The sequence below is a fragment of the Schistocerca americana genome, chromosome 7 (assembly GCF_021461395.2).
Source record: "Schistocerca americana isolate TAMUIC-IGC-003095 chromosome 7, iqSchAmer2.1, whole genome shotgun sequence".
NCBI classification, from domain to species: Eukaryota; Metazoa; Arthropoda; class Insecta; order Orthoptera; family Acrididae; genus Schistocerca; species Schistocerca americana.
The window spans coordinates 490,722,800-490,735,283 of record NC_060125.1 but is presented as its reverse complement, the minus strand read 5'-3'; the positions used below and the strand labels follow the sequence as shown (position 1 = coordinate 490,735,283).

The window sequence follows — 12,484 nt, the reverse complement described above, 5'->3', positions numbered from 1 at the left end:
TTTGGTTCCATTCATGTCCTCTCATAAATAAGAATCCCAAGTCTGCACCGTCTGCACCCATGCTAAAGTGCCAATTTTACTTTTATGAAAGGTACTCAATTTAAAAGCCTAGCCATATATTTGTATTCGGCACAAAAAGTTGTTTAAATATAGAAAAAAAATTATGTATAACTATTTTTGCTGAAAACATATTGCTGGTTGGATTATCAAATACATCTGGTGACAGCTTTGTGTCTTCAAAAATGACAAAAATACATTGTGTGACTTGAAGAGTCATTTTTAGTCATTTTTAACCAGCTATAAATTATAGGGTTATGTGTGGATTCATCCAAGAATTGGTAATATGACAACTCTTCTGTCTTCTTGTGAATGTTGCACAACAGTCTGTGTCCTTCTCCATCAAAATATGTGTACCTGCAGAATTGAGGAAAATGTTTTGGGTGCCAATTATTGGGTACTATTCAGTGGGGGGAGGGGAAGGGGGCCATATTTCAAATCTATGTTTTTTAATCTTGCTGTATCTAGATAGAGTCTTCCTTAAACTTCAGAATCTATATAGTGTAGTTTCATTTTAGACCCGTGCCTGCTTACGGATGAAAAAAATCACTTGAAGTTATTAATTTTCATGCACATATACGTGATAGAATGTGATTTTAATGAGTATACAGATAGAAAAATCAGCGAAAACTGCTTTTATATCAACAAAAATACAAGTGTAATTATGTGCAAATCAACTTCAAGAAATTAGCAGCAATAAGACAAATGAAAATCCAGGCTACGCAACTGTAATAAAATCTTTTCCCCTTCAGACTGAATACATTGTCAATGCTGTCTTTGTCAATTTCTGAGTAAATGTATGCCTTCGTGATGATATTGTTGATGCTTTTATGATTTTGAAAATGTGTTGCTTTGAAATCTAGCAAATATCTTTAGTAGATGACCAGTGCAAGGAAAGGTCAGGATCATGGGGATGCATAAAGGTGAAAAAGGCATCATTTCGTTCCAAGAAACTTCACATATATTTTCCACCGATCAAGCGTTGTCATACGTACAAGCAACATACTCCCCGTGTTTTAATATGGTAATTGAAACAGCTGGAATTTCTCCATCTGCTTCAAATTTGTAACTTGTGAATGCTGCAGCATCATTGGAGACTCTACTTTCTCTGATCTTGTTTAAACCAAGGCCTTGTATTAGTTATTTTCTCTTGTCCCAGGGATTGTGTGCCATTTGGCAAACCTTCTTTCCTGATCAAACTGAATGTGTTCGATCAAACTGAATGTGTTAGTCTCTTTCTGTGTGTGTGCGTGTGTGTGTGTGTGTGGGGGGGGGGGGTATTGATCCCTCAAATGTTGTCATTGACAAAGTTAAACAGATCAAGAGGCATCAATACTTGGATATATAAAGGCTTCTGCAAACTAGCATCAGCTACCAGTCTTTTCCAGTCCAAAACACATGCGAAATCATAAAAGTATCAACAGTATCATGATCAGCATGGCAATAAATTTACTCCGAATCTGAAAAGACAGTATTGGCAATGTGCTCAGTCGAAAGTGGAAAAGAATGAATCCTGTGATGTACTGTGATTTAAAGGTGTAACTTTCGGAATTTTCAGTTGTTTTATTGCTGCTTATTGGTTGAAATTGATTTGTACATAACTACACTTGTATTTTACCGACATAAAAGCAGTTTTCACTGATTTTTCTTTCTGAAAACTCATTAATGTGACATTCCAGCATGTACATAACCATGAAAAGTATAACTTTTTGAGAGATGTTTTTCATCTATTAACTTCTGTGGTTTAGGGGTAGCGTCTTTAAGACTTCAGGTATAAAAAGGCATCATTGTTTGCTGAAGACCTTGTCAAAGGAGGTGAAGGAACAGATAGAGGTTCAGTACACTCTCTTGCCCTTGGGGGGTGGGAAATTGCTCCTAAATGGCATGAAGATCCAGAAAGCAATGCATGCTATTGCACTAGAGATCCACAGAGCATGTGGCCTGGAACTGAAAAAGTGTCATGATGATCTCTCCATTGTCAAAAGATTCCAGACTAGATCCTCATTCAGAACTCTTGGAGGGGCTCCCAAAGAGGTGGTGACCATGAGAAAAAGATTGAATAACCAACAAAATGGTAACGTTCTGAGAGTGGGGGCACGGAATATCAGAATTTTGAACATGATGGGGAAGCTAGAAAATCTGACAAAGGAAATGCTAAGGCTCAGTCTAGATATAGTGGTGATCAGTAAAGTGAAATGGAATGAGGGCAAGGATTTCTGGTCAGTCTATTATAGTATAATATGTACAGCAGCAGCAAATGTTATAACGTTAGTGGGATTTGTTATAAATAAGAAGTTAGGGCAGAGATTGAGTTACTGTGAACAGTTCAGTGATAAAGTTATTCTCATCAGAATCGCCAGCAAACCAACTCCGATAACAGTGCTTCTGTATACATGCGAATGTTGAATGGATAATTAATTAATATTTTGGTAGGCCATTCTGTTGAGGAATGGAGGCCTCGAAAAGGGCAATCACAGAAGCCGAAAAGAAAAACGTAGCTACAAGAAAGGTAACTACAAAGAAACTTCAGTTGATTGGCGAAAGAAGGTAGTAGAAAGATGCTGAGGGAAATTCAGGAATACAGAAACGCAAGTCACATAGGAATGAAATAAATAGTAAGTGCAGGGAAGTTAAGACAAATGGCTGCGTGAAAAATATGAAGAAATCGAAAAACTTGTTGGAAGAGCATATAGAAAAGTCAAAACACCCTTCAGTGAAATTAAAATGTAGGGTGGTAATATTAAGAGTGCAATGGGAATTCGTCTGTTAAATGCAAAGGAGTGAACAGATAGGCGGAAAGAGTGCAATGAAGGCCGCTTTTTACAGAGAGGACTTGTTTGATGAAGTGATAGAAGAAGAAACAGGAGTCGACAGGGAAGAGATAGGGGATATGGTGTTCGAATCAGAATTTAAGAGAGCTTTGGGCAGCTTAAAATAAAAAAAAAAGACAGAAGGGATAGATAACATTCCACCAAAATTTCTAAAATCATTTAGAGAAACGGCAATAAAATGACTATTCACTTTGGTATGTATAATATATGAGACTGGCGATATACCATCGTACTTTCAGAGAAACATCATCCACGCACTTCTGAAGACAGCAAGAGCTTATAAATGCAAGAATTATTCTGTAATCAGCTTAATGACTCATGCATCCAAGTCACTGACCAGAGAGGCAGTTCTGAAGTTGCAGTTGATAGTAAACCAAGACTGAAGCAAAATCAGGACATAAGCCTATTCATAAGAATTGTCTACCCGGAAAAAGCATTCAACAATGTAAAATGCTGCAAGGTATCCAACATCCTGAGATAAATGGAGGTGAACTATGGGGGAAGACTGCCAGTATACAATATTTACAAGATCTTTAAGGGAACAATAAGACTGGAAGAGCAAGGCTGAAGTGCATGGATGAAAAAGGGCATCAGGGCAGCAGTGTTCAGTCCATGCATCAAAGAAGCAATGTTGGAAATAAAACGAAAGGTTCAAAAGTGGGATCAAAATTCAAGGTAGAAATATATCAGTATAAGATTTGCTGATGACATTGCTATCCTCAATGAAAGTGAATAAGAATTACAAGATTTGTTGAATGGAGTAAACAGAAGCAAGAAACTTATCATCAAAACTGGGGATTATGAAGTAAAGGGAGTCAAAGAAATTTGCTACCTAGGTAGCAAAATAAGCTATCAAGAATTGAGCAAGGGGGACATAAAAAACATACTTTTGTTGTTGTTACGGCCTTTGGTCCAAAGACTGATTTGATGCAGCTCTCCATGTTACTGTGTCCTCTGCAAGCCTCATCATCTCCAAATGACTAGTGCAACCTACATCTTTCTGAATCTGCTTGCTGTATTCATCTCTTGGTCTCCATCTACGATCCCCCTTCCCCTCACACTTCCCTCCAGTGTTAAATTTGTGATCCCATGATGTCTGAGATTGTGTCCTGTCAACTGATCCCTTCTTTTAGTCAAATTGTGCAAAAAATATCTTGTCTTCCCAATTCAGTACCTTCTCGTTAGTTACGTGATCTACCCATCTAAGTTTTGGCATTCTTCTGCAGCACCACATTTCAAAAGTTTCTATTCTTTTCTTTTCTAAATTACTTATCATACATTTTTCATTTCTACATATGGCTACACTCCAGACAAACACCTTCAGAAAAGACTTCCTAACACTTAACTTTATATTCAATGCTAACAGTCTCTTCTTCCAAAACACTTTCTTTCCATTGCCAGTCTACATTTCATATCCCCTCTATTTTAGCCATCATCTGTTTGTTGCTCAAATAGCAAAATTCATCTTTTACTTCAAGTGTCTCATTTCCAAATGTAATTCCCTCAGTATCACCTGATTTATTCGACTACATTCCATTATCCTTGGTTTTAAATATATATATCATCCTTTCAAGACATTGTCCATTCCATTCAACAGCTGTTCCAAGATCTTTGTAGTCTGACAGAATTACAATTTCATCAGCAAATCTCAAAGTTTTTTCCTCCTTCTCCCTGAACTTTAATTCCTACTCCAAATGTTTCTTTGGTTTCCTTTACTGCTCACTCAATGTGCAGATTGAGTAACATCGGGGACTGGCTACAACCGTGTCTCACACCCTTCTCAACCACTGCTATCATTTCACGCCCCTCATCTCTTACAACTGCCATCTTGTTTCTGCACAAGTTGTAAAGAGCGTTTTGTGCTCTGTGTTTTACTCCTGCTACCTTCAGATTTTGAAAGAGAGTATTCCAGTTGATGTCATCAAAAGCCTTCTCTAGGTCTACAAGTGCTATAAATAAAGCCTTGCCCTTCCTTAAATGTCTTCTAAGATAAGTTATAGGGTCAGTATTGCCTCACATGTTCCTACATTTCTCGGAAATCTAAACTGATCTTCCCTGAGGTCAACTTCTACCAGCAGTCTAGCACTGGCAAAAAGGGCACCCCTGGCCAAGGGAACTCTACTAGTATCAAATGAAGGCCTTCATTAGACGAAGAAGTTTCTGGGAATGTACATATGTTGGAGCATGGCATTGTACGGCAGTGAAACATTGGTTGTGGGAAAACTGGATCATAATAGAATCGAAGCGTGTGAGATGATGTGCTACTGAAAAATGTTGAAAATTAGGTGGAATGATAATTTAAGGAATGAGGAGGTTCTCTGCAGAATTGATGAGGAAAGGAATATGTGGAAAAGACTGACGAAAAGAAGGGGCAGGATGATAGGAAATCTGTTAAGACATCGGGGAATTACTTCACAGTACTAGAGGGAGCTGTAGAGGTAAAAACTGTAGAGGAGGACAGAGACTGGAATACAGCCAGCAAATAATTGAGGATGTAGGTTGCAAATGCTTACTCCAAGATGAAAAGGCTAGCACAGGAGAGGAAATTGTGGCATGCCGCGTCAAACCAATCAGAAGACTGATGACTCAGAAAAGTATTCCTGAATCCAAAATTAAACCATATAGCTTCTGAAGCTTAAAGAATATTCTTTCAAGATATAACAAGATAAAAAGGTCAAAAAACATACAGTTGAGAACTGGTTCCCCAAAAGTCCCAAAAATATGCAACCAAAATGTTTTCATCAATTTTGCTCCTGCATATATTTTTTGTAGAGGAGGACAGAGGCTACTGTAGAAAAAGCACAAGATGACAGCATGGTTGAGTGTCATCACCAATTCCTGGCTGAATCTGTCCATAAAATCGTAATTTATAGCTGGCTAAAAATGGCCCATCCGAGTCACACAGTGCAATTTTCAAAGTAGTACAGCTGTCATCAGATGTATTTGCCCTCCTCCTATCTCTGTTATGTACAGTTCACTTAACTTTTCACTCTTATTAACTGATGGCATGATGTTTAAGTAGTAATCTCTGTCTGCATATTATCCCAACTTCCACCTTTAAGCTCTCAGGTCTTCGAATCTCGTCTGATGCAGTCCTCAACAATCTGTCTTTCCTTCTCATTGCGTACAGTAAGTCTCCCCCGACCAACAGTTCTGGGTGACTTTCCCGAAATCTATCCGTTTTCCTAGACCTCTCCAGTCCTTTTCCTTCACCCTTATTCCTTCCCCTTCAACGCTTCTGCCTGGAGGAGTAGTCATGGCTCCGAAAGCTTGTCAATTACAACCGTCTTTTATGTATGTATTCTGCTGCTGCTTGATGAGTGGATTTTTTATCTATTAAATAATTTTTTTTAAAAAATCTACTGAGTAATATATTACTGTCGAGCTCAAAAAGGTGTGTATCCAAAATGGGCATTTTAGCACGCCTGTTGTTGCGCAAATGCGTGACTCCTATTTGGGAGGCTATGGAAATGGAACCAAAGAAGGCAGCAAACTGTAACTTTATACATATCCATCTAAGACAATGTTGAACCTACTCAAAAAAAAGTTATGTGATTCAGAAATGGCCAAGCTGGGGCCATTTCTAAAACTGGTGCACTTCTGGAATGACTCAGTTGTGATAATTAAGACTGAATATATGACAGTCAAGTATATGTTGGAGAGTCAGTTTCCCTTTTCATGATTTTAAAGCACAAGCTTCAAAATGGGGAGATTCAAATGACCCAAATGGTGACACAACTATCAGATCCTTACTAGTATGTGCATGGTGACACAAGTAACCAGACCTTTGCTGCTATGTAGCTTAACATGCCCAGTAACTAGATACTGAAATGCATCTCTCAGATATTTTCAGATATTCAGTGAGCAGGACAGGGTTATTGTGGAAGGCTAGGAAAGGGTTTTGACTGAGTAAAGTCAACCTCATGTTCCAAGAGTTCCTAAATCCAGTGGTAAAGAGGGGGGGGGGGGGGGGGGGGCACAGCTGCTCCCCTCTCTCGAGGAAAGGAGAAAATATAGTGTAGTCAGGTGTTTTTCTTTCAAGAAAATGAATTAAAAGCCTGTATTACCGAGGTTTTTAACAGGCCCAGAAATAGAACTTTTTATGGCTACTTAAAGTTGCCCTTTGTCTTCCAAGATATTAAAAATACTCCATACACCTAGATGTAAATTACTGCCTACAAACTGTGGTATGGGCACCCTTGACATGTTATCCCTCCTTTAAAGAAAATGTTGTGTGCAGAGTGGGAGGGGGCGGGGGCTGCTGCAGTAGTCAGTCTCAGGTATTGTTCATGTATACGGAGTTCATCTAGTCATTAAATACAAGGCGTGTTTTTTAAGTAAGTACCATTTTGAAATTTTAAAAAAAAAAGACGTGCTAAGATATCTCAATAATTTTATTTTTACATGAAAGCCTGTACATTAATCTACTTTTCCACATAATTTTCGTCAGTATTGAGGCACTTGTCATAATGTTGTACCAGTTTTGGAATAACCTCCTCATAGGAGTCTGCCGCCTGACTTGTTAACCTCTGCATCACCACTGTTTTGACTTCGTCATCGTCTTGAAGACGCTGACCGCCCAGGTGTTTCTTCAAAAACAGAACGGATGGTAGTCACTGGGCGCAAGATTGGGGGTGTATGGAGGATGCTCTAGAGTTTCCCATTGAAAAGATGTGATGAGATCTTTGGTCTGATTCGCCACATGCAGACGGGCATCGTCTTGCAGCAAAACAATGCCCTTGCTCAGTTCCATGGGCTGTTGCTTTGAGTCTGGTGTGACGTAGGCCACCCATGTTTCATCGCCCATAACAATTTGGCTTAAGAAATCATCACCGTCGTTGTGATACTGCTCAAGGAAAGTCAATGCACTGTCTAAACGTTTGGTTTTGTGCACATCTGTCAACATTTTTGGTACCCAACGTGCGCACAATTTTTGGTAATTCAAGTGCTTGGTCACAATGCCGTACAAAACACTACGTGAAACATTAGGAAAGTCATCCCGCAAGGAGGAAATCGTAAAGCATCTGTTTTCTCTCACCTTATTGTCCACTTCCTGCACCAAACTTTCATTTAAGACCGAAGGACGCCCACTCCGTTGTTCATCATGCACATTTGTGTTGCCATCTTTAAATGCTCTCACCCACTTTCTTTCCATTCCATCACTCATAATGTTTTCTCCGTAAACTGCACAGATCGCACGATGAATATCAATCGCTTTTAGGCCTTTAGCACTAAGAAATCTTATAACAGCCCGTACTTCACAGTCGGCGGGACTCGCGATTACACTCAGTACACAACGTAAACAAGGAAGAATCAGACTGTAATGGTGTCAGTGTGTAGATTAAGGTACAGGATTTCATGTAAAAATAAAATTATTGAGATATCTTAGCACCTCTTTTTTTAAAATTTCAAAATGGTACTTCTTTTTAAAAAAAAAAAAAAAAAAAACACGCCTCATATCTTTGGATAGATAAAAAAAATCTACTCACCAAGTGGCAGCAGAACACTCTCCTGAATAGATTTTTAATCTATCCAATTACATTATATTCCCAAAAATTGATTGTTTACATTGTTGCATTAAATATATTTGCTGTACAAGAACTGTGAATTCATGGTCATAATAGAATGATGTGAGAATGTGCAATTAACTTGCGATAATTTTGCAGCTGCATAAAACAACCTTGGGAAAAGTAGGAGCTGTATTGACAGGGGACAGTGCTATGTAATAAACTGTCATGTAAAGGAATACGCAGAGACAGCTAAAATCAAGAGAGGAACAGCAGCATTGTGTGAAGCAGATAAATTTCTGAAAGGCACAAATGTACAAATTATAATTTTGAGATGTTCAGACAGTAATCTATGAGCATCTAATTGCTTGCAAAGGATGTTCAACAGTGGTGCTCTGCCACTCTGTGTTTGATATGAAGTGACATAACCTAATTTTGCTAAAAGTTTGTGAACTAGTTTTAGGGTAAAAGTTGTAATTTCCTACAGCCGCTTACCTCATGATGTGAAACATAGGTACATTATTTTATGGATAAGACGAAAATGAAACAGTCTAGAGTGCACTTTCTATTCTATAATTTTTTCCTTGTTTTGTATTCTTGAAGTTATCTCTGCTTTCTTGCCATTCTGCAGTATGTCCAACAGATGTTTCATTTATTGTTTACTGTTAATAAATATTTGTGTGACCTTTAATAACTATTCTTCCACAAACCTGTTTCATGTTCCGGCAGGGTTCAGTTGGTGCCATTTCACAGTCAGAAACATGCCTTGACTCATCAGGAGCACACAGAAAGATAGTTACTTCAACAAAGAGGCAGTCAAGAGATCAGTTTGGATCCTATAGAGAATATAATCCTCAGGACAGTTATAAAGACGTTTCGTCACAAGAAAGTGTGAATAGAGACCAGATAACATCAAGGGAGAACACTACAAGGGAAAATACAAAAGAGCCGACGCCATCCTTAGATGATGAAACCTACTCTACAGACTCAAATTCTACACCTGAGGATGACAATCGTCGGAGAAAGCGCAAACCATTTTTTTTCTCTACTCGTAAGCCGAAGAGCAGAATGACTTGAAGATATTTAACAAAAAAAAACAATTTTATGTTGTTAATTATAAAGAAACATGAAAAGGAAGACAGACTCAGTTCATATTTGGGAACTGTGTCCATGTTTCTTGAGTTAGAGGATATAGGAGAACATAATCCTCTCAGTTGTACCAGCGTTGAACTTTTTGAGCTCTGGCTGTTTATGAGAGGTAAAAGATGTGTGCTTTAATTATTTATGGTGCTGAACCTATAACACTTATACTGGAAACTGGTTTTTCAGGTATATTCTATTTAATTTCCTATCTGACAAAACCTAAATTTCCTCCTGGCTGCACAAATAATTTAGTAATCTTACAAGGTATATGTGATATGTTAAACTGCAGATTTTCATTTCTTAATTTGTCTTCCTCATTTTTGTTGTAACTATGTGATTTTAATCACTCAGGTGGGATGATAGTTAGTACTTAGGTTGAAATTTTGCTGTCACCGATATATCAGCAGCCAATTATCATAAATATTTCTAAATACCAGTAAAAGCAATATAGGCTTTATATAATTTTGGTCGTGGCTGAGCAATAATGTTAATGCAGGTGTTTCTATCTATGTTTATTTAAATAATATTGTTTGCTATTTTTATTAATTTAGACATTTATTTTAAATCAGATAATTCATCAGAACTCATATGCACATATTTATTGCCAGTGAAATATTGATTTTTTTTTCCTAGTTCATTCTCAGTTTAAGGTAACTCTTATTTATTTTCTTTTTAGAATGCACTCTGAAGCATAGGGGTCTGTAAATATGGTAAATGAAATGAAAATTCATGTGAACTCATATTGAAAATAGTTTTTGATGAGCCACATATGAATACTGATGAAAGTTTATTTTACTTTTAAAACTATGGCAGCATATTCAGAAGAAGCCAAAAAATTCTGATAATTGTTGAAACAGTATTAGATTTTCATTTTGTACTTACTTTTTTACAAAACATTTTTTGGGCAGAGTTTTCTGATCGGTTACTCATTCACAGGTATGCCATTTTACTTTTACTATGTAAGATGAATGTAAGTTACACTTTGTGTAACAAGTTCTCATTTATGTATTTATTGTTAACACTCTTTCATGGAGGAAAGAAATCTTTCCTGTGAACTACTTAGAAGTTAGTGCTGGTAAATGTTTACAAAATGCTTCCGGTATTTAACTATTGAGATAGGAATGCATTTCTTATTCTGGATCTGTTACAAGGAATGTTCATAATCTTTAATATGTCTGCCATTGACTTTTCCTTCACATCCATCCCCATTCCCCCTCCCATGTCTCTCCCCCCCCCCCCCCCTCTCTCTCTCTCTCTCTCTCTCTCTCTGTCTGTCTGTCTGTCTGTGTGTGTGTGTGTGTGTGTGTGTGTGTGTGCACTTCTTTGATGGCATGTCTATGGACACCTAAGTGTATCTGAGTGAGGCAAAGCATGTATGTATTCTTGCACTTTGTGTTTTCTAGTTTTATGCAACACTGTGTGTGTGTGTGTGTGTGTGTGTGTGTGTGTGTGTGTGCACTTCTTTGATGGCATGTCTATGGACACCTAAGTGTATCTGAGTGAGGCAAAGCATGTATGTATTCTTGCACTTTGTGTTTTCTAGTTTTATGCAACACTGTGTGTGTGTGTGTGTGTGTGTGTGTGTGTGTAATTCATACTTGCTGTATGCATCTCTTGCACCATGTCACTAAGTTGATAGTACTTTCATATTAATTTCATATCAAATGTTGTAAAGACCAGTACGAAGTTGATCTCTTTGTGTTGGAGATTTTTCCTTATTGCCATTCCCTAAGTGTTAAATAAATTTTGTGACTTGTATTTTAGATTTTGAGGTGGTATGTCTTCCATGTGTCGTGATAGGTGTGACCTTTTTTTTCCTTCCACTCATCAATAAAGGAAGTTTTATAAAAACTGACTGCAAGTATTTTTTGTTGTGGTACAAATTTATTTGTAAATATTGTAATTGTTTGTAGGTTACATTATGACTGTATATTGAAAATAAAATTGTACGAATAATTTTTATATGCAGCTGCTGTACATCAAAATAAAATACAAAACTTTCGGTATATGGTGTCACAACAATTCTGAAGTCTTCACTTGGATTAATAATTTATAACTCAGATATGCAAGAGAAGTAATTCTCACCTTGTGACTCTGTAACTGAATTTCAGATAAATTTGTATCAACTAGATTGCAGAAAGTTCCAAGAAGCAGCTTGTGTGTGCTTTCATATGTTCCTCTTATAAAAACTGAATTTGTGTTTTAAAGATGTTATGTTCCTACATCACCCAAGTTCATACATGTGTATATATCAGTACTTATATTTGAAAGTATATGTTAATTTCTTTCATGTGAATGCTCATTTTTGAAGAGAATGCAGTATGATTTGATATTACAGACTCATTGGAAATTTGAATGGACCCATAGAATTGGATTTATCTGTGTCTGTAAGTGACTTGTTTAAAAAATTGTCATCACAATTGATTGGAACATATCTACAAAAATAAAATCAGAATACTTCCAGAAAACTAGATCAGAGTATCATTGGACCACAATAACATTGTTGACCACAGAGTATGAACATTTCATCATAGTAATGAAAATTCATTAACAGTCTGTGATCCCCACCTCTCATCAGGCTGTCATTGATTCTCCACTCAGCAGTGGGATAGAATGATGGTAGCAGTCTGCTTGAGGAATTCAAACTGTGGTCTTCTGTAACGCTGACAGACATTTGTTCCCAGAAAGCTCATCCAGTAATTCACTGGCTGGCGTTCTCATATAAAGTCATTTGACTGTCTGCCACGAATTACGCCTAACCATCGTATATGAAGCTAAATTATCAAACACAATTAATATGACACAGCTACAACTATAACAACACAAAACACTACTGCACACACACACTATGGAGCCAAGTGCCCCCTTAACAGTAACACTAGAGATCACTCACTATATCGTTGTAGTGATGCAGTTACTATTAAGCAATAATGTTGCACTATTTCT

At 37.3% G+C, this 12,484-nt stretch overlaps 1 protein-coding gene across 1 annotated transcript in view; it reads left to right on the top strand.

Moving 5' to 3' along the window:
- Nucleotides 1-10,970, top strand: part of LOC124621808 (stromal interaction molecule homolog) — a 133,756-nt gene extending 122,786 nt beyond the window's left edge. Inside the window, exon 14 of the mRNA XM_047147245.1 lies at nucleotides 9,125-10,970. Within this exon, the coding sequence (XP_047003201.1) occupies nucleotides 9,125-9,472 (348 nt within the window). The 3' untranslated portion in view covers nucleotides 9,473-10,970. The remainder of the gene's footprint in view (nucleotides 1-9,124) is intronic.
- Nucleotides 10,971-12,484: the final 1,514 nt, after the last annotated feature.